The following is a 23,571-nucleotide window of genomic DNA, read 5'->3' as shown; positions in this document are numbered from 1 at the left end:
CAACTCCAACACACACTAAGCCGAAACCCTCGGCTCTGATACCATATCAGAAACTTGAAGACTCATGGAATGAGCTTATTCATTACATTGCAATACACATATATTTATACAAAATTCACTACAACTATTCACTTACTGCTATTTATTATCTACCTAAATCTGCCGACTATAGCCGCTCTATGCTGACTAACATGCCGACTATAGCCGCTCTACGCCGACTAACACTGATGACTACGCCGATTATCACCGTCATACGGTCAGGCGTGATTAATGTTCTAACAATAATTTCTCTACTAAGAGAAATTTATTAGTATGTAAGATATACTAGATAAAATTTATCGACATTCAAGCCTTAAATGAATTCTATTTTTCTTAATAAAACTAAAGTATTAATATTTCTTCTTCGTTAGTGGAATTTTATATAATAGTTTAATTAAAATATTGATATATAAGTAGTTTAATTAAAACAATAATTTATTAAAAAATAATCATTTGTATAATGTGAAGTAAAGCTAAAATGAGTTATAGTAAATATCTAAGCAAAATAATATTATTTATTTTATTTTATTTATATATAATTAATTTTAAATAAATAAATATTAAATAATACTCTATTTATATATAATTAGTTTTAAATAAATAAATATTATATATAATAATTTAATTTAATTTATTGTTATATATAACATTTTGGTGAATTGAAATATTAAACCAATACTGATATGTAAGTAGTTTTATTTAAACATTAATTTATTAAAAATAAATTTACAATATAATATTACTTACTTAATAGATAATTAATATATTTTTAATGTTTAATATTATTAACTATTTTTAACTAATATTTTATCATCAAACATGCTTGTTGTAGGTTTTCAATATTTAGGTCAACTCTGGGAACTATTTGTAGGCTATTGGTGAGACTAAATTTGTGTCATAGTTCTTATTTTTCCCTTTGCAGAGAGGGTTTTGTTTCAACAACAGTTGAGGGTATGAGGGAAGGGTTTTATTTTCTAATTTGACTGTTTATATATGTATAGTTAATATAATTATATAGTAATGGAAATATGCATATTGTTCATTTTTCAAATTTTAATGTATAAGAAACTATAAAATAGTGCTCATTCTATAGGGTTTTTGCACATTCAACTGTAGCTCATATAATTTATAGATTTTTATATTGACGTGTATATGAATCTGTAAATAATAGTATTAAACATAAAAGATAATTATTAAACCTAAGGGATAAAATGAAAATCAACCATGGTCATGCATGGTCAACCATGTTTATCTAAGGGTTTATAATATTAATCTTAGGTTTATACACATTGAGTTTATAATCCCTGGGTTTTTAATATTAATCCCTTAAGATTTATTATTCTCTTAGGTTTATAATATCAATCATGGTCAATCATAGGAAACCATGGAAAACATGATCAACCATATTTTATAAAATCAATGATAGTCAACCTCGTGAAATGACACATTGTTACAAAAATTATGTCGATATGAAAATCAACCATGATCAACCATGGTTAACCATGGTCCAATGTTGCATTGTGACAAGGATTTTTTCAATATGAAAATCAACCATGTTTATTTTAGTGTTTGTAATATTTATCTTAGAGTTTATATACCTTGGGTTTATAATATTAGTCCCCTGGGTTCAATATTATTCGCTTGGGGTTTAATTATTAATCCATCAGTTTTATAATATCAATCCCTTGGGTTTATTGATCTAAGGGTTCAACCATGGTCGAGCATGGTCCAATGTCACAACATTATGAAAATCAACCATGGTCAACGATAGTCAACCATGTTTATTTAAGGGTTTATAATATCTATCTTAGGGTTTATATACCTTGGATTTATATTATTCCCTTGGTTTCAATATTATTCCCTTGGGTTTTTAGTGTTAATCCCATGGGTATATTATTCCCTTGAGCTTATAATATAAATCATGGTCAACCATGTTTTTCAATGATGGTCAACCATGGTCCAATGTCGCACTGTGAGAAAGATTGTCTCAATATGAAAATCAACCATGGTCCAACGTTGCATTGTGACAAAGATTGTTTCCATATGAAAAGGAATCATTGTCAAGCATGGATAACCATGGTCCAACGTCGCAAAATGACAAGGATTATGTCAATATGAAAATCAACCATGGTCAATTACAGTCAACCATGTTTATTTTAGAGTTTATAATATTTATCTTAGGGTTTATATACCTTGGGTTTATAATATTAATCCTTTGGGTTTAATATTTTTTCGTTTGTTTCATAATCCCTTGGGGTTTTAGTATTAATCCTTTGGGTTTATAACATCAATCCCTTGGGTTTATTAATATAAGGGTTCATATTCCCTAGGTTTAATATTATTCTCTTGGATTTATAATCCCTTGGGTTTTTAGTGTTAATCCCTTGGGTTTATTATTCCCTTAGGTCACCATGGACAATCTTGGTCAACCATATTTTATAAAACAAATCATGGTCAATCATGGTCAACCATATTTTATAAAACAAATCGTGGTCAACCACGGTCCAATGTCGCATTGTGACAAATATTGTCTCGGTATGAAAATCAATCATAGTCAAACATGGTCAACCATGGTGCAACATCACATTATGATAAGGATTGTCTCAATATGAAAACCAACCATGGTCGACCATGCTTATTTTAGCGTTATAATATTTATCTTAATGTTTATATATCTTGGGTTTATACTATTAATCCCTTGGGTTTAATGTTATTCCCTTGGGTTCATAATCCCTTAGGGTTTTAGTATTAATCCCTTGGGTTTAGAATCTTAATCCCATGGGCTTATAATATCAATCCCTTGGGTTTTTTAATTTAAGGGTTCAACCATGGTCGAGCATGGTCCAATGTTACATTGTGACAAAGATTGTCTAATTATGAAAATCAACCATGGGCAATTATGTTTTATAAAATCAATCATGGGCAACCATGGTCCAACATAAAGATTGTCTTAATATGAAAGTCAACCATGGTACAACATCACCTTGTGACAAAGAATGTTTCAATATGAAAATGAATTATGGTCGAGCATGGACAACCATGGTCTAACATTGCATTGTGACAAGGATTGTCTCAATATGAAAATCAACCATGGTCAAAATGTTTATTTTAGGGTTTATAATATTTATCTTAGGGTTTATATACCTTGGGTTTATAATATTAGTCCGTTGGGTTAATATTATTACGTTGAGTTCATAATCCCTTAAGGTTTTAGTATTAATCCCTTGGGTTTATTATTCCCTTTGGTTTATAGTTTATTAATTAAAGAGTTCATATTCCTTGGGTTTAATATTATTCCCTTGGGATTTTAGTTTTAATCCCTTGGGTTTATTATTCCCATTGGTTTATAATATGAATCATGGTCGACCTTGGACAATCATGGTCAATCATGTTTTATAAAATCAATCATGGTCAGCCATTGTACAACTTTGCATTTTGACAAAGATTGTCTCAATATGAAAATCAACCATGGTCAACCATGTTTATTTAAGAGTTTATAATATTTATCTTAGGTTTTATATACCTTAGGTTTAATATTATTCCCTTGGGTTTATAATCCCTTTGGTGTTCAGTATTAATCCCTTGGGTTTATTATTCCCTTAGGTTTATAATATCAATCATGGTGAGCCATGATCAATCATGATTAACGATAGTCAACCATGGTCAATCATGGTCCAACATCGCATTGTGACAAATATTCTCTAATTATGAAAATCAACCATGGTCCAACGTCGTATTGTGACAAATATTGTCTCGATATGAAAATCAATCATGGTCAACCATGGTCCAACGTCATATTGTGACAATGATTGTCTCAAATGAAATTAACCATAGTCAACCATATTTATATTATATATTTATCTTAGAATTTATAATAGTTAACAAATTTGTAATTTTAAATTTCTATTTATTTTGCTAAATTAAGAAAGAAATTAAATTTCAAATATTATTATTTGCTTGTAAATTTGCATTAGATCTCAGTTTCACAATCTTTGTTACAACACTGACCTTCCTAGCCTTTTACAATGTCAAAATTATAGTGAGCTCGGGAGGCTTCTCTCCAAGCTTTTTGAGCATAAGAATAAAATCTTAAATCAAAATAAATAATTTGTTTCTTTAGGTCTGATAGACCAATGTTTGGTCTTAGTAGACGTTAACCACCACCACCATCATCGTCATCAGATTAATTTCCAAAAATGTTATCTTTAATTAAAAAGGTTTTTACTTTACTTTTATTTTCTAAATAAAAAAATCGATTTTCGTATGTATTTTTTGGAAATCGGGTTTCATATTCATTCAAGGGGATAAGTCAATTTTGCAACAAACATTTTTTAAATACCCTACGGAATCGTATTTTAAATTTTTCCTGTAGCAAAATTGAAATTTAATTTTGCAACGGACACGTTTTTTTAACATTTTTGTTAAATTTTGGTAATTTTTCGTTCTAAATGGAAATTAGAAATTAAAGAGCTTATATATTTAATCAAAATTATAAAAATCCAGTTACTTTATAATGGTCGTCAGTGAAACTGTGATTTTTTTGTAATTTAAAATAGTTTTTAATACATAAATACATTGACTGACTTGATATAATTTTATTCAAATTCTTTCTGAAAAATATCCCTCGTGTAGTCATTAGATTTGGAAACGTATTGTCATATTATTTTATTCAAATTAGTGTATATTATTTTATTCAAAATTGTTCAGTTATATATTCCACTTGAAATTTCAAAAAATCGTGTATTATTTTATCCAAATTCGTTAAAGACATATTTTTAAAAAAATTGAACAGTTCAAATTTGTAATTAAAAAAAAACCTTTTTCCAATTTAGGGCAAACTTAAATTCGTAATTTGAAAAAAATCCTCTCCAATTTAAGGCAAACTTAAATTCGTAATTTGAAAAAAATGGGAGGAAAAAAAAACCTTCTCCCATTTAAGGCAAACTTAAATTAAAATATATAATAAAAATCAAACTCAGTTATATTATTTAATTAAAAAAAAAACGTAAAACTTATTTAAAAATCCAAATTCTAAAAATATATATTTAAAAAAATTAAATTAGTTTATACTAGCATTTGCACCTTATGTTACAAAGAGAACGCCATAAAGCAATGACATAGATTTGTAGATAGAAGAATTCAAAGTCTAGTTATTATTATTTTATTATGAAGTGTATCTTGAAAGCATAAGTCATGCTTCTGCAAAATTGTAATGGAAGGCAAGAAAGCCTTAATGAGACATTTCAGTGGGCATAGGATTTTCCCATATCAATGCGACGAATTGTACAAAAGTTTGTTTCACAATTTATGATGAACATTGAGAATTCGAGGTGCAACCATGTTCATCTGCAGTTGGCCTATGCATACTGCAATGGAGGGCTATCTAACCATAAATTTAGATATTGAAAAGCCTGAACCGAGAAGAATTGACCCAAACATAAATAAGCACCCATGTCAACATGGAAATATTGTTAAGCCTATCTATATGTAAGTTGCAAGGATTTGAATAGTGAGGATCTCATTACAGCGAAATGATATATATAAACAATATGAAATTTGAAAATCCCCATGAACTACAAACATATAAAATTCAGATTTTTGAATTTTACTTTGAAAGAAAACTCGTTCATGAAACTTAGTCCTTAAATTTTGACTATTTAAATAGTCCAAATAATCAATTTAAAAACAGGATTCACCAAAAATAGCACAATCTGAATGCCAAGAAACAAAGAAAATGTATTCCAAGTGATGAGACATGTACAAAGTCTCTCCATATTCAAATAGCCTTTAATAGACATTGTGCTTGATTGGCAGCTTCTCATTGTCTTCTCCACTTCCCCGAGTCATCCAATATCAAGTATTTTCTAAATTTAGGCCTCTGTGATCCATAATAAATTAAGAAAATTCTGTGATCTATAATGAATTAAGAAAATATTTTACAGAAAGACTTTTCTTAATATCAAATATTTTAAATATTGATTGTTAAAATTATTAGGCCGATAGGCCTTCCTTTGAAAGAGACTTTCGTCGTCCTTTTGTTTCTGAGGCTGACACCTGGCGTCCACATTCAGCGGGCATAGCTCTTCCTGTACGCATTTTCCGGATATTCGTCATGGTCTTCATCCTTCAGTTACGGGCAAGATCCTTCAGTTACGGGCATCATGGTCTTCATTTACGAGCGGAATGGTGGGCATTTCTGTTATGGGCGGAGAGCTAGAGAATCCTCGTCTGCATTGTGCGCTGTTACAAGTAAATGTTATGTTGATCGTCTATTTTACAGTTACGAGCATCATGGTCTTCATTTACGAGCGGAATGGTGGGAATTTCTGTTATTGGCAGAGGGCTGGAGAATCCTCGTCTGCGTTCTACGTTGTTACAAGTAAATGTTATGCTGATAAACGCTATTTGCTCGAGATCTTGCGAAGTGCTCTTTAACTGTTTCCATGGTCTTATTAATCGGAGCAATACACAACGCAAAACGAAGTTCACAATGGCAACCCAAGTCCTACGACTATTTTCATGCGCATCCTCTAAACCCCAAGTGTGAAGTAGGTAGTTTGCATTGGTTCTTAGTGGTGCTAGCAAGATGAAATTGATATGGCGCTGCCATCTCACCTATTTTAACTAGAATGGAAGTCCAAATCCAACATTTGCTTGTTCAACCGTGAGGATATCATTAAGTTGTGGTCGCAGGTCTGAACGTAGTTTAAGTTTGATCGCACCCGGGATGACGAAGGTAAATTTCTTATCACAGTTCCTTTTGCGAAACGCGATAGAAATAGGACTTTCCCAAAAGTGAAGTTAAGGGTTGTAGAAGAAGTTAAGGGTTCGGCATGATTCTATCTTCTGCCGAAGAGACAAATTCTTTGCCTCTTTTGGATGTCGCCTTATTTTTTTGGATTATCAGGGATTGTGAATCAAACACAAGAGCTGCAAATGTCGGGAGATGCACAAAGTGTGTTCTTTCTTTCTGCCTCAGGGAAAACATATTCATCCAAATTTCACGCACTGCTGATGCTTCAATATTTCTATTACGGGTACTACTAAGACCACTCTGTCAACATATCATAACAGGTTCCTAATATTTTTGGACATTCTTATACCAATAAAACATATCGAACGTTCTAATTTTCAGAGTGACAAAATCAGCGTTGTACTCGAAACTATATCTTACATTCACCATCTTCGCAAGCGTCTTCTCAGTCATGACAGGAAAAGTGCAGGCGGTGTAGAAACGGGCAGTAGTTCTCATGAAGTCGGTCAGTCCTCAATTGATACCATATCATTGTCCACTGGCGGCTCTTTGAACTTTGAAATATTGCTATAGATATCATTGAAAAGCCATGCAAGCAAAGACCTCTTCCTCACGGTAAAGTATGGAAGAAGGGAAACATGTTGCCTTCAATCATACTGTTTGCAGAGGGACAAAATCTGTAAGTGAACGATGTTTTCGTCTCCATAAACGACACAATGTTTTTCCACTCTCTCCACCTCTAGGTGCGTATTTCTAACATAGATATCCTTAGGACAATGTTTTGTTTGAAATTTGGCGCATGCAATAATAGTTGTAATGTCCATGAATGATTAATATCTTAATTTAATATAAATTAAATAAAAGCAATACCTATCAGCAGCCGAACCACACCATAAAAGCAGATTGCAAGACGCTCCTCTTCACAGTACCTACATCGACAGGCTGCGGATCCCAAAAAATTCTTTACCACTTACATTGCAAAATTGCATGCATTCCAGACTAAGGAAATTATAGGTCCATGACAAAAAATCACATGTAATATCCTCTAGCAAAACGCAACAAAATTGTTGATATGTCTAAAACCTATCACCGAAGATTCTAATCTACAGTTCCAGATTGGCCACAAGGTGTAGACCAAATTGCAGTAAACCTTGTTAATAAGGCCTACGCCTACCATTTACAAATAGATCCATGTTAGGTCCAGGTCAGACTAACTGTAGAAAATCTAGCAGCAGAGGGTTACTTCCTTTTTACAGATGTAATATAGAAAAACAACACGGAAACATTACCAGATCATGAAAGGGAAAAAAATCCCTAATAGTTTTTAAGGAATTGAGTTCTGTGATATGAATAGTTTATCCATCACACTGTTTTATTTGAGTGACTAGTAAATATGGCTCATCTTCGAGACACGAAAGACATGGAAGAAATGATTGAATAATCTGAACAAATTTAGATTTCTCATCTCATCATTTGTCCTAGATAATGGAGATGAGGCACAAGTGTTGAATCCAAACATTATTCATCATCCACACGTATTGAATCCAAACATTACCCAAAATAAAAACAAGTGTAAAATCTAAACTTTTAAGTGAAAAGAACACTATTATTCATTCACTTATTTATAATTACAACCCATCTAACTTCCCAAAAACAAACTTTCAAAAGCGTCGTCCACCATATTATTTTTTAAGAGATATTTAAAAAAAAAAAAAAAAAACAAACCAAACAAACCATGGCAAATCAAAGGCAAAAACAAATCAAAAGAATCACAATTCAGCCTCGCCACTTCGGTATATAAAATCAATTCATGGCATTACAACAAAATGCACTTAAAGACTAATCGCTCTAGTAGTCGATCCAGCATTCATCTTTTCATCAAATGGCCTTACATTCTCCTCATAAGGAGCCCGACCACCCATCTATATGTATGTGTCTATGACAATTAATCCACTAACTATAATAATCAATGCATGACAACAAACAACAGAGATCCAATATAAAACATATGAAAGCAATGACCGAGGTAATAAAACAACCCACAATACTTTACTTATTCTGCTCATAATGAACATATGTCTCATCGATGGTGTCCATCTCCAAAGTCTAACATGTGTAATATTTGTAACATTCATCATGGCTAAAAACCCACAACGAAAAATCCGAGAAACTAGCTCTCATAGTATTGGCCGTAAGAGAATATTAACAGGTAGAAGAGATTACTACGCATTTGTTACATCCACATTTCACCATGGATGACTACTCTTTTGCTTGGTGTGGGCAACAGTTCAAGTATGTCAACATGGAACAAAATTTTATCATAATTTCCATGAAACTATGCCATTTGTGCCACGTGTTGAAGCTGGTATATTCCAAGGTCATATATATATATATAGAATAACCACATGTGCTAATGGCACACAACTCTACATCCACGTCAGATGATGGGACACCAAATGAAGTCTCGATATAATTTATTAGTTGAATAATGTGATTTATTAGGTGTACAACTTTTTTTTGGGTAACTCAATCTTCGTCATTACACCAGACGATTGAGTCTTACCTTCCCCACCATCTCGCCGGACCACCTCCTCTTCTTATCCTTGTCATCATAATTGAACACCTCACCCCCACAGTGTCTTAGCCACGTCAATTGGCATTAAAAAAATAGTGCCTTTACTTTTCATTTCATTTCTTTCCTCTATAATATCTTATTTCAATTTTTTTTTTTAAATGAAATTCTATTATAAAATTATTTAAAATTATTTTTCGAAAATAAGACTTATTATAAAATTATCATTAAAAATAAGAGTCTTGGCATGTTTGACGAAGATGGGTCCTTTTTTAATATTTAAAATTATTTTTTGGAAATAAAATTACTATTAAATAATTATTGAAAATGAAATTTTTGGAATGTTTGATGGTGGTGCTTTTTTTCTATAAAGAAATTGATAAATATGTTTTCATATCAAAATAATATTTTTTATAAAGCACCCTTGCTATTACTGCCATCCTTTGATGTCAGATAGCGAAATAAAGTGAAATCATTTTGTAAAAAAATCTCGAGGTGATTTATAAGACATCTGATTTTAAAATATGAATTATAAAAGTGTAATTCTACTTGTGAACTTGACCCATTTAATAATTTTTATAATTTTATCACTTTTATAAACAATATTATTAATACTTTTGAGTTTATTTAATGATTTATTTCCAATAATTAATTTACTTGATTTGATTTACCAAGTAACAGTTCAATATCCATACTATGGTAGAGATATCATTTCCAACAAAAATCTTCTGCATTTGATTGTCATGATGTGCAGACCTTTTGTCAGCCTATCAGTGGCATTTATTGGAGCTAGCATATTGAAGATTGGCGCAACAACATCAGTAATGATATGTTTGAGCTGTACGTTTGAGTTAAGAAGAATTGCATGGCTTAATTTATTGCAGACACTAACATTGCTTTTCCATTAAATTATTGCAGTTGTTTGTATTTTTATTGCCATTATGATGCTTGGAAATCGTACTGTCATTTTGTAAGTTGCACAGATGAATAGATTAATAGTATAATGTATGGATGTTGTATGCATTTGCCACATAAACACTGCAACAGATGAAATGATGCTTTAAGAATGCTGAGGTGACATTGCGTTTTTTATGTGCTGGATAAATTGTGTTTACTACAACTATTTTGCATTTGTTGGATACTTGTGTGGTTTTCCAATTGGTGTGGCTACTGATTTTGAGTAATTTGGATCTTATGCTTTCGGAATGAAGCATTCCTAGAAGGGAGGTAATTGTTATGGCCCTCCAGTGAATTTAAGGAGTCTTGGAACTAGAACTACACTAGTAATGGCTGAGAATTAGTATATATTTGGTGTAATGTAATGGCTGAGAATTAGTATATATGATATTATTATGATCATTGACATGCACAATTGTCTATGATCATTTGATATTGCAATCTTTTGGGTATCAGGAGTTATTCTCCTAGTATCTGAGGAGTCATAGTACAACTTATCATTATTCTTCTTAGGAATTGTGCTCCTCATTTATATTTGACGTGTTCAGGGTTTATTAAGTTCTTTTGGGTATTTTGGATCAAAGAATACAACCAGAGAGATACTTGAACCAACATCTCTTCTAGAAAAATTCAACAATTCCAATTTAATATTCCTATCGGCCTCTTTTTGTACCTTTTGGGACAATCGCTAGTATAATTTAAATATAACATGAGTGTGTATATATATATGAATGGTAGGTATCACTAGAGATTACACAATTTGAATATAAGAGTACTTTGCCGTGTTTTTTTTCCTAATAATTTTCAAAATTTATTCAAAAATTCAAATAAATTATTAATTGAGGTTACACAATTTTATTAAATTACACAATATAAATAGAATAAAAATATGTGAAACTAAACCAATTAAATTAAAAGATCAAAAATTAAAACTTGACCGAACAATCATATGAATCAAATTACCTAAAAAAAATCCAATCAAACCAGATTGTTCTAAACGAATCCTCTAAGATCAATTTCTTGGAATTATTTGATAATCCGGGGCCATAGCTTACATTAGCTCAAAGAAGAAAATGTGAAGGAATCCTCTAAGATCAATTGCTTTGAATTATTTGATAAGCTAGGGCTGGGGCCACAACTTATGTTAGCATGACGAAGAAAATGTGAAACTGCCAGTTTCAAGTCAATTGAGTAATTTGGTAATCAAGGGTCGTGGCTTATGTCAGCAAGATCAAGAAAGAGGGGAGATTCCACTTTCATGCCAATGGATGGAATTTATACAGCATTAATGCTCTGCAAATTATATGAAAGGCCATCGGTTATGTTCGCAAGATCATTTTATGTTATTAATGAATAATTAGTAATCTTTATATCACACTAATTGCTCTATAAAACCATAAAACCTGTGATTTTATTATTAAATGGCAGTCAACTAAACATTTTTCAACTCTATTATTTTTTTTCACCTGCTTGTCAGGGACCACGGGTTACATTACTAGGAAATTGCGAAGATTGCAGTTTCATGTCAATTGATGAATAATGAATTTTGTGTTGATTAATATTACAGGACTGGGTGTACAACATCATAATATTTGGGATCTTCAAGAAGCTAGTTCGTCATGGTTTTATGTGGAAATGATCATCAATTATACTATTGTTCTGAATGATAATTGACTCTACAATTTTTTCTTTCTAAGATGGGGAAGAGCAGAAATGTTGTGAATGATAATTGACTATACATTTTTCTCCGTTTCTTTTCTTTTAAGATGGGGAGAAGCAAGAATTCTGCATAGCTAAACTGAGAAATTGTGGGAGAGCACCTTCCCTAGCTACTCTAGGAACATAGCTCCCAACTTATAGTTTCATTTTTTTTCCCTTTTCCTTCTGTGTCATCATATTTTCATTTGCAATGGCATGTACATCCGCTTCCTCTTCCAATTCCATGGCTGCATTTGCCACCCCCATCAACTACTACGATGTGTTTATAAACCATCGGGGACCAGATGTTGTCTGCATCTGCCACCCCTAGCAGCTACTACGAGATGTTTATAAACCATTTGGGACCAGATGTTAAGAAGACCTTAGCTAGCCATATCTACCATCACCTTCTTGTACATGGATTGAGAATTTTCCTTGACTTTGAGGAATTGCAGGAGGGAGACAGCTTAACTTTTCAAATAGAAGGCGCCATTCAAACAACCTCTGTACATATTGCAATATTTTCTCCCAATTATGTGGAATCAAATTGGTGTATGAATGAGCTACTACTGATGGTGGAGTCAGGGTCAACCATTATTCTTGTTTTCTACAGTGTGAAGGCTTCAGATCTTAGGTGGATGAAGGGTGAAAACGGAGTGTATGCTCAAGCCTTGCGCACACTCAAAGAGAAGAAAACATTGGACCCTCAAACACATCAAGAAAAGCAACGATATGACTACAACACTGTTGAAAAATGGAGGAAGGCACTTTTTGATGCTGCAGAAATAAGTGGTTTGGAGCTAGAGGCATATAATGGGTGAGTGAGGACCTCAAACTCTTCTTGATCTTCTTGGTTTTTAATTTCATGTTGGATAGATTAGATATATGACACTTTTGTAGGGTTTTCTTACTTGTTATGCTATATTATTCAGGAATGAGGGGCAGCTGGTTGATTAGGTCGTGCAACGAGTGTTGAAAAAGGTTAGAAAAACACCACTAAATGTGGCCAAATACCCAGCTGGTCTAAATGAAAAAATAAAAGATTTTGAAAATATAGTGCTATTGCAGCAGCAAAGCAGCGATGCTAGAGTTGTGTGAATTGTGGGTCTTGGTGGAGTTAGCAAGACGACCCTTGCAAAAGAATTCTTCAACCGAAACAGATCATATTACAATCGATCTCGCTTCTTGTCTGATGTTAGAGTGTTGCTAGGAATTCTTTAAATTCCTTGCAGAATATACTTATTGACAATTTGACCCAATTGAACATGCAAATATACAACACTGATGAAGGTAAAGAGAAGCTCTGAAGGCATCTCTCATCTATTCACGCTCTCATAATTTTAGAAATGCATTTGTTAGGTACAGACATAAAAGAATTGCCAAGTTCCATTGGAAAACTATTCAATTTGGGTGTTCTAAAATTAGGAACCCCTTCGCTGGAAATGCTGCCACCTTCCATCATCTACCTAAGGAGTTCAAATAATTTCTATCTATAGAATTGATTGCCCAATTCCATTAGACTATTGACTCAATTGAGAGAGTTGAAAATAATGGAGTGAAATGTACAACACTTACCACATTAACGAAAATAAGTAACGAAATGTCCATTAAAGGAACTTCCATTCAAGAAAGTTGAAGGGGAAATTGAAACATTAACAGGGTTGAGAGGGCAAAGAGTGTTGCATAACACAGACACTTTGATTGAAAAATGTGTGTTTTCCCTCAGACACCTTGAACTGTTCCAAACAAGGATATTAGAGGTTTCTTTTCATGAAGGTATTTGCCCCAACCTTCAACGTCTTAGCCTGAACTTTTGTCATGATTTGCTGGACATTGGGGCATTTCCAACAACACTAATAAAGTTAGAGTTGATCAATTGCACTGCATTGAGGAAGATAGGAAGGCTTTGTGGTCTTTCAGAACTTAAAGATTTGAATATCAGCGACAGTTATCAAGTAGAGGAGCTGCTATCAAGTAGAGTAGTTGCCAAGTCTTGAAACATTGATATCTTTGGAGGAGTTGAGGGCATCTCAATGTTTGAAGCTGAAGAGCATAGAAGTGTTGGTGAAGTTGACAAAACTTCAAGTTTTAAAGGTGGCTACTATGATGAGTTAGAAGAACTTCTAGGTATTGAACGTTTTACATATTTGAGGAAGCTTAACACCAAATTTTGTTCAAAACTACAGTGGGGTAGGGGAACAGTGGAGGAGATGCCTCAACAATTGAAAGAAGACCTCAACATATGAACATCAATTTTTGCAATCATAGCACTTCATACTTAAAGTCCCAACCACAATACTTCCTGCATGCACACTGCAAGCAGAGTTCTCTCAACCAATATACATATGTCTTAACTCCAGATACATTAAACTTACAGGGATCTTCCCCCACCTCCACCATAGAGTACCCCACTTCTTTCTATATAGTAAGAACCAAAAAAATGTGCATTGAGGAAAATAGGAGGGCTTTATGGTCTTTCAAAACTTAAAGATCTGAATATCGGCAGGTGTTATCAAGTAGAGGAGCTGCCAGGTCTTGAAACATTGATATATTTGGAGGAGTTGAGGGCATCTCAATGTTTGAAGCTGAATGGGGAGAAGAAGGAATTCTACTTAGCTAAACTGAGAAATTGTGGGAGAGCACCTTCCCAAGCTACTCCAGGAACATAGCTCCCAACTTATAGTTTCCCTTTTTTTTCCTTTTCCTTTTGTGTCAACATATTTTCATTTGTAATGGCATGTACATCTGCTTCCTCTTCAAATTCCATGGCTACATCTGCCACCCCTAGCAGCTATTACGATGTGTTTATAAACCATCAGGAACCATATGTTGGCTACATATGCCATCCCCAGCAGCTACTAAATATGTTTATAAACCATCCGGGACCAGATGTTAAGAAGACCTTAGCCAACCATCTTTACCATAACCTTCTTGTACATGGATTGAGAATTTTCCTTGACTTTGAGAAATTGCAAGAGGGAGACAGCTTAACTTTTCAAATAGAAGGTGCCATTCGAACAACCTCTGTACATATTACAATATTTTCTCCCAATTATGTGGAATCAAATTGGTGTATGAATGAGCTACTACTGATGGTGGAGTCAAGGTCAACCATTATTCCTGTTTTCTACAGTGTGAAGCCTTTAGATCTTAGGTGGACGAAGGGTGAAAACGGAGTGTATGCTCAAGCCCTGCGCACACTCGAAGAGAAGAAAACATTAGACCCTCAAACACATAAAGAAAAGCAACGATATGACTACAACACTGTTGAAAAATGGAGGAAGGCACTTTTTGCTGTTGCAGAAATAAGTGGTTTCGAGCTGGAGGCATATAATGGGTGAGTGAGGACCTCAAACTCTTCCTGATATTCTTATTTTTTAATTTCATGTTGGATAGATTAGATATATGACACTTTTGTAGGGTTTTCTTACTTGTTAAGCTATTTTATTCATGAATGAGGGGCAGCTGGTTGATTAGGTCGTGCAACGAGTGTTGAAAAAGGTTAGAAAAACACCACTAAATGTGGCCAGATACCCAACTGGTCTAAATGAAAAAATAAAAGATTTTGAAAATACAGTGCTATTGCAGCAGCAAAGCAATGATGCTAGAGTTGTGGGAATTGTGGGTCTTGGTGGAGTTGGCAAGACGACCCTTGCAAAAGAATTCTTCAACCGTAACATATCATATTACAATCGATCTTGCTTCTTGTCTGATGTCAGAGAAAGTGCTGCTAGGAATTCTTTAAATTCCTTGCAGAGTATACTTATTGACGATTTGACCCAATTGAACATGAAAATATAAAACACTGATGAAGGTAAAGAGAAGCTCTGAAGGCATCTCTCATCTGTTCACGCTCTCATAATTTTAGAAATTCATTTGTTAGGTACAAACATAAAAGAATTGCCAAGTTCCATTGGAAAACTATTCAATTTGGGTGTTCTGAAATTAGGAACCCCTTTGCTAGAAATGTTGCCACCTTCCATTGGCTACCTAAGGAGTTCAGAGAATTTCTGTCTACAGAATTGATTGCCCGATTCCATTAGACTGTTGACTCAATTGAGAGAGTTGAAAATAATGGAGTCAAATGTACAACACTTACCACATTAACGAAAATAAGTAATGAAATGTCCATTAAAGGAACTTCCATTCAAGAAAGTTGAAGGGGAAATTGAAACATTAATAGGTTTGATAGGGCAAAGAATGTTGCATAACACAGACACTTCCATTGAAAAATGTTTGTTTTCCCTCAGACACCTTGAACTATTCCAGACAAGGATATTGGAGGTTTCCTTTCATGAAGGTATTTGCCCCAACCTTCAATGTCTCAGCCTGAACTTTTGGCCTGAACTTTTGTCATGATTTGTTGGATGTTGGGGCATTGCCAAAAACACTAATAAAGTTAGAGTTGATCAATTGCAATGCATTGAGGAAAATAGGAGGGATTTGTGGTCTTTCAGAACTTAAAGATATAAATATCAACGGGTGTTATCAAGTAGAGGAGCTGCTATCAAGTAGAGGAGCTGTCAGGTCTTGAAACATTGATATCTTTGGAGGAGTTGAGGGAATCTCAATGTTTGAAGCTGAAGAGCATAGAAGGGTTGGTGAAGTTGACAAAACTTCAAGTTTTAAAGGTGGCTACTGTTACAAGTTAGAAGAACTTCCACGTATTGAATGTTTTACATCTTTGAGGAAGCTTAACACCAAATTTTGTTCAAAACTACAATGGAGTAGCTGCATCAACAATTGAAAGAAGACCTCAACATATGAACATCAATTTTTGCAACCATAGCACTTCATACTTAAAGACCCAGCCACAATACTTCCTGCATGCACATGGCAAACAGAGTTCTCTCAACCAGTATACATATATGTCTCAACTCCAGATACATTAAAATTACAGGGATCTTCACCCACCTCCACCATAGAGTACCCCACTTCTTTCTATACAGTAAGAACCAAAAAAATATGCATTGAGGAAAAGAGGAGGGCTTTGTGGTCTTTCAGAACTTAAAGATTTGAATATCAGCGGGTGTTATCAAGTAGAGGAGCTGCTAGGTCTTGAAACATTGATATCTTTGGAGGAGTTGAGGGCATCTCAATGTTTGAAGCTGAAGAGCATAGAAGGGTTGGTGAAGTTGAATAACTTCAAGTTTTAAGGGTTGCTACTGTTACAAGTTAGAAGAACTTCCAGGTATTGAACGTTTTACATCTTTGAGGAAGCTTAACACCAAATTTTGTTCAGAACTACAGTGGGGTAGGGGAACAGTGGAGCAGCTACGTCAACAATTGAAAGAAGACCTCAGCATATGAACATCAATTTTTGCAATCATAACACTTCATACTTAAAGTCCCCACCACAATACTTCATGCATGCACATTGCAAACAGAGTTCTCTCAACCATTATACATATATCTTAACTCTAGATACATTAAACTTACAGGGATCTTCCCCCACCTCCACCATAGAGTACCCCACTTCTTTCTATATAGTAAGAACCAAAAAAATTATGACATGATATTTTTTCATAGATGTATTGAATGCTCTAAATTTGTTCAATTTGTTTTATAAACAACTTTAACCAGGAAAACAGTGTTAGACATTAATTACAATATCTCAAATAGAAGTTGATGATATCTAAATATTTGATTTTATGGTTCACATCTTATCATCAAAATCACTATATGCAATTCATTCCTTCTTTTCTTGCCTATACTACCAACTTCTGAAATTTATAGTACCATAATGGCATCATAAAAATTTTAAGCCTTCCTTTAGAGTCCCATATTGTCATAAATGACACAGTTGCTGCAAGCCATTCTAATATCCTACTTTCTATACATTTGTCTTAATATAAAGGATAGGTAGTATTATTTTCTTGATCTGTTTTCTTATGATACTGCAACTTGTTGGATGAATCTATGTCCCATTATAAGTAGATATCCGTCTGAGTTTCTTTGTTATATGTCCTTGCCCTCCATCCTCTGGTTGGTCATGGAGACTACATGACTTTCCCCTCACAAAATTTGATACCCAAAATTTGGTTGACATTTGTGCTTAGCACATGGATTTGAGCTATTTGGTGATGAGGGCTTTACCTCCATGTAACATGTGATGTCCTCACTGAGAAAAACTGAATTCTTGAATCTCCAGATCCTAGTGGGGCAATGTGATTGGACATGCAAACAAAATGGTCTTCTACCTCTTCACTTTGTTGCGAATGTGCTTTTGAGCTTACCCTACCCCGCTCCATAGTCAACAACAAGCGTAGGAGCAATACACCTTGGCCATGAACATCACACAGTCCAAATTCATAGAGAATAAGCCCAAGAATCAAATAAGGAATTTTGAACATTAGTGAGCCCACATGAATAAGGAGGAAGGGTTTGGTATAAATTCATTTTCTGGTTGATTCATGCACGAATAACCTTCAACAACTGTTATTGGTCATATTTGAGGGGATTTCTCATAGGATGGGGTTGGATTCTCTGCGAGAATGCATGGAGTTGGATTCTCTGCAAGAAAGCAGTCCTTTAACATTTTTTGTTTCTGAATGAGATAAAATATGATGCTATCAGTGTCTGTTCCCTTATGGGCTTGTGAAGATTGGCCAATCCCATAGTTCCAAGGTTGGAACTGATATAGGAAACCTCCATTGTGAAACATACAAAGAATATATCATATTTATTTGAAATAATAGCCATAGTAATCGGTTGATTCTTTAACCGTATAATCTCATGATAAATCAACTCAAATCAAACCCTATCGAACTTTCATCTTTACATATCTTAAGACACTTAATAGATGAATTCGGTATCCATTGATGGGTTCTAAACTGGCTAGGTTGGGGTTATATGTAGTGCCCATCAAAATCCCTTAGCGTAGCGATAAATAGAGGTTGGTTGCCTGTTGGGGCGCAGATTAGGAAAGGCAGGCCAGATCAGGAAAGGCTTCAGGGCTGGGAGAAAGGTTGCTAGAACCCAGCGGCTTGCTTGATGGCAGGGATTTGAAGACGGGCATCACCACTATACACATCGATGAAATAGAACCCAACGGCTTGCTTGATGGCAGGGATTTGAACTCGAGCATCACCACTATACACATCGATGAAATACCAAGCACAACATCACATACGGAGCTTGCAGACGACATCTTTCTGTTCTTCTTCCGATGATAATGATTTCAGTAGATTCACCATCGATTTGGTTGGCTCTGGTTGTTTCTTGGTGGCATTTAAAAGAGTCTTGCCATCTGCAAGGGCATCAGGCATCAGGATGAGCCATTACTTATGCTTTGGAACCGTATACAACTTGCAACGAATTGGTAACCACTTCCCTAATCGAACGGTTGAGTCTTTTCCAATCGTCTAACAAATAATCTCATGGTACACAATAATGACAGGTGGGCAAGAGGGGAGTTGATTTCAAAGGGAATGCCTTATGACATAATTATTTTATTCAAAATCATTTAATCATATTATTATATAAACAAAACCAAAAAAAAAATAATAAAAATCAAATTCATTTATATTATTTAATTAGAAAAACTGTAAAAGATATATAATTTAAAAAAACCCAATTCGTTTATATTATTTTATTCAAAATAATCTAATCATAGTATCATGTAACAAAACCAAAAATATATATATAATAAAAATCAAATTATATTTAATTAAACCAAATTCTAGAAATATATATTTAAAAAAACTAAATTCGTTTATATTATTTTATTCAAAATCATTTAATCATATTATTAAATAAACAAAACCAAATTCGTTTATATTATCTTATTCAAAATTATTTAGTCAAATTATTATTTTATTCAAATTAGTTTAGTCATAGTTTCCATTTTTTCATTACGCTACGGTATTTTTCATCCCCTGACCTTCCTTACCGAATGTAAGTTGTCTTTCTTAAAACAATAAAATAGCTCCTTAGCTAACGGCCAGGTCCTGAGTTGCAACTCAGTTTTGGTAGAGGATAACTCCTTAGGTAACGCAAGATCCTGAGTTGCAACACAGTTTTGGTCGTAACAGCAATATCCCCATATATCAATGTATAAGAATGAGTTCAAAATTCTTTGGATTTCCTAAACTATACAAAAAAAAATAAAAAAAAATCATAAATTATATAAACATATGAAAGGAAGTGGGGGCAAGAAAGCAAACTAAGCTATTCCATTTCCCAAACCCTGAATCTCGCACAGAGCTATCAAAATCAAAGGTATGGATAATATCCATGGCTGCCTTTTCTAACCACTTTTCGACCTCTGCCATGAAAGACGGACTCAATTTGATTATGAGAACGAGAATTCGTTCACGTCCACAACCCTCTTCCCCAACCCTGAATTGAAACTCACACGGAGCTATCAAAATCAAAGGTATGGATAATATCCATGGCTGCCTTTTCTAACCACTTTTCGGCCTCTGCCATGAAACACTGACTCAATTTGATCATGAGAACGCAAAATTCGTTCATATCCAAAACCCCATTGCCGTCTAAGTCGCCTTCTTCGATCATCGGTCGGAGCTCCTCGTCTTTCATGGTTTCCATGCCCAACACCCCAACGTTCTTCTTGTTGGAAACCAGACGTAATTCCAACTACTTGCCACCAATATTCAACAATGGTTTAATGGTGGATCTAGAAATCAGCCGCTGTATTTAATGAAGTTCTAGAAGTCGGTGGATACATTGACAATGGGGGAAGCTTTTCCAGGAAGCCATCGACTGAACTCATCTCCAGAAACTTCTCCAATCTGTATATATACTTGTTAATTGATGAATAGAGGCAATTTTTTGCGTTCAGTGTTTGTGTGTTGAGTTAAAGAGTTGTGCGCCTCTGCTTTTTTCATGGTATCAGAGCGAGGTTGAGGGCTGAGTGTGAGAGAGGCAATTTTTTGTGTTCAGTGTTTGTGTGTTGAGTTAAAGAGCTGTGCGCCTCTGCTTTTTTCATGGTATCAGAGCGAGGTTGAGGGCTGAGTGTGAGAGAGGAAATTTTTTGTGTTCAGTGTTTGTGTGTTGAGTTAAAGAGCTGTGCGCCTCTACTTTTTTCATGGTATCAGAGCGAGGTTGAGGGCTGAGTGTGAGAGCCCAAGTCGAGCGATCAGAGTGGGTGAGATATCACTGTAAAGTGAGCTGTGTGTTACAGAGGAGCTGTGAGCTGTGTGCTGAGAAGTGTTGCAGAGAAGCAGTGCAAAGGAGGGCTCAGCTGTGCGTTGCGGTGGAGGTTGCAGCAGCCGCTGTAGTGAAGAGAACGATCTGAAAGGTTGCTGCGGTGAGCGTGGAGAAGCTTGCGAAGCATGCCGTTTCGGAGGGAACCAAGGCCAGCGGATTTGAAACTCTTGTTTTGTGTAATGAGTGCTTGCGAGTGTGTAAGTAGTCTGGTCAATTAAGGGATATTAAGATGGACGTTAACTCCCTCTTCGTGTTTGGTTTGATTTTCTGAAAATGATATGTTGAGCAAGTTGTGATGAGATTGGAAGATTAGGTGGTTCTACGAAGTTACTCTATGTGTAGTCGATACTATTCTCGTGTATTGAGTTGCTGTAAATGTTCATCAAATATTTATGATTCTCGTGTATTGATTTGCTGTTTTGTGGATCATTTAAACCATTTTAAACCTGTCCTATTCTTATTAGGGTGTATTGGTGCTGAAGGGCTTTGCAATTTAGAAGGTTTCTCCTTTGAAATGCTGATTACTAAAAATGAATGATTCTACCTATAAAATATGGTTTGGCTGTTGGTTTTGGTAGTCTTGACGTTGAATGAGTATATGTTTTTTATGATTTAGTGATTAAAAAAAAGGAGGGTTGTTATTATTAAGGAAATATTGAAGTTGTGAAGTTGCAAGTTGTGGTTTCTGTGTTATGTGTCTGAGTTTGCCCTCTCTAATATTTGAATATTGGTGATTGGAGAAAGCTTCTCATCATGGCAAATTTGTTGCTTGATAATTATATGAATGAATCCACCAAACTTGATGGAGAAAATTATGTGAATTGGAAATTTAAGTTAATGACTATTTTAGAAGGAAATAGTTTGTGGTCCATTGTGAGTGGGGATGAGCCCAAACCCACTGTTGCAGGTTCTATTCCAGATTGGGAGAGAAGGGAGACAAAAGCAAAAGTGTTGCTGTGTATGTCCGTAAAGGACAACATTATTCCTCATATCAGAGATTGCAAGACATCAAAAGAAACATGGGATACGTTGAAGGGTTTGTATGAAACAACAAATGCAAACCGAATCTTGTTTTTGAAGACTAAGCTTTTATCTCTAAAAATGGAAGAAAATGAAATTATAAGCAATTTCATATCTTGTGTCAAAGATTTAAGTGATAAGTTAGGAGATATTGGTGAAAAGGTGTCTAATACTGACTTAGTCACCATTATATTAAATGGCTTAGTGCAAGATTATCAAATTTTTGTTTCAAGTCTTGCAGCTAGAGAGAAACCCTCTTCATTTGATGAATTGATAGGAATTCTTCTACAAGAGGAGGAGAGGATGAAGAAATTTAATTTGGGCTCTAGCAGTTCAGATTTGGCATTGGTGGCCAAGGGCAAATATCCATACAGAGGCAAGCCATGGGACAAGAACAAAGGAGGCAAGTTTCAAGCAAAACAAAAAGGTATGATACAGTCTAAATTTCCAAAGAGAAATGATGAGTGTTATTATTGTGGCAAACCTGGGCATCATTCTAAAGATTGTTATAAAAGGAAATATAATGAGTCTAGGCAAAGAAACAGAAGGCATAATGGAAATTTTGTGGACAAGGATATCAATGATGGATTTAAAAATCTTAAATTGTTTGTTTCTGATGCTGCATTGTCTGTGGAAAATGATGATAAGAATGCTTGGTTCATTGATTCTGGGGCATCACTCCATATGTCTTGTAATAAGGAGTGGTTTGATGAATATCATGAAAACATTGATGGAACATATGTTTGCCTAGGAGATAACAGATCACTTAAAGTTCAAGGTTATGGAGTAATAGGTGTGAATTTTCCTAATGGACAAGAGAAACAGATCCATAATGTGATGTATGTTCCTGATATCAAAAAGAATTTAATTTCTGTTTCTACTATTACTGACCAAGATTTGAAGGTGGAATTTGTTAAATCACAGTGTGTAGTGAAAGACAAGTACAAAGTTATTGCCACAGGAACCAGAGTTGGAGGCTTGTATAAGCTAGATGTGACCAGGAAAAGTCATCAAGCTTTGGCATCTACAACAATGTCAACAGTAGATTTATGGCATCAAAGGTATGGACATCTAAATCACAAAGATTTAATGCTACTTCAAAAGAACACTATGGTTGAAGGTCTTCCTGTCTTGAAGAATGATCATGTTGAATGTGAAGCATGTGTACTTGGCAAGCAACATAGGGAGGAATTTCCTATACATAAAGAAAAAGGCAAAGGGAAATACTTGAATTAATTCATACTGATGTATGTGGACCTATGCAAACTAGATCTATTAGTGGAGCATGGTATTTTCTTATTTTGTGGATGATAGATCTAGATATACATGGGTTTATTTCATAAGAAAGAAGAGTGATGTT

The 23,571-nt window shown here is 34.4% G+C and overlaps 1 protein-coding gene and 1 non-coding gene across 2 annotated transcripts; one reads left to right on the top strand and one right to left on the bottom strand.

Moving 5' to 3' along the window:
* Positions 1–8,848: 8,848 nt before the first annotated feature.
* On the bottom strand, positions 8,849–8,939 carry LOC149233349 (small nucleolar RNA R64/Z200 family). The gene has a single exon (XR_016248569.1). It is a non-coding gene; the product is annotated as a small nucleolar RNA R64/Z200 family (small nucleolar RNA).
* Positions 8,940–14,752: 5,813 nt separating this feature from the next.
* On the top strand, positions 14,753–15,821 carry LOC149233348 (disease resistance protein Roq1-like). The gene is made up of 2 exons (XM_089382162.1): positions 14,753–15,357; positions 15,551–15,821. The coding sequence occupies exons 1-2, from the start codon at positions 14,753–14,755 to the stop codon at positions 15,819–15,821; spliced, it is 876 nt and encodes a 291-aa protein (XP_089238288.1).
* Positions 15,822–23,571: the final 7,750 nt, after the last annotated feature.

Source organism: Pinus tabuliformis, chromosome J (genome assembly GCF_031772625.1).
Source record: "Pinus tabuliformis cultivar Carrire ecotype Pingquan chromosome J, CPIR1, whole genome shotgun sequence".
Taxonomy (NCBI): domain Eukaryota; kingdom Viridiplantae; phylum Streptophyta; class Pinopsida; order Pinales; family Pinaceae; genus Pinus; species Pinus tabuliformis.
The sequence above is the reverse complement of the archived record's forward strand: the minus strand, read 5'-3'. Positions and strand labels throughout refer to the sequence as shown.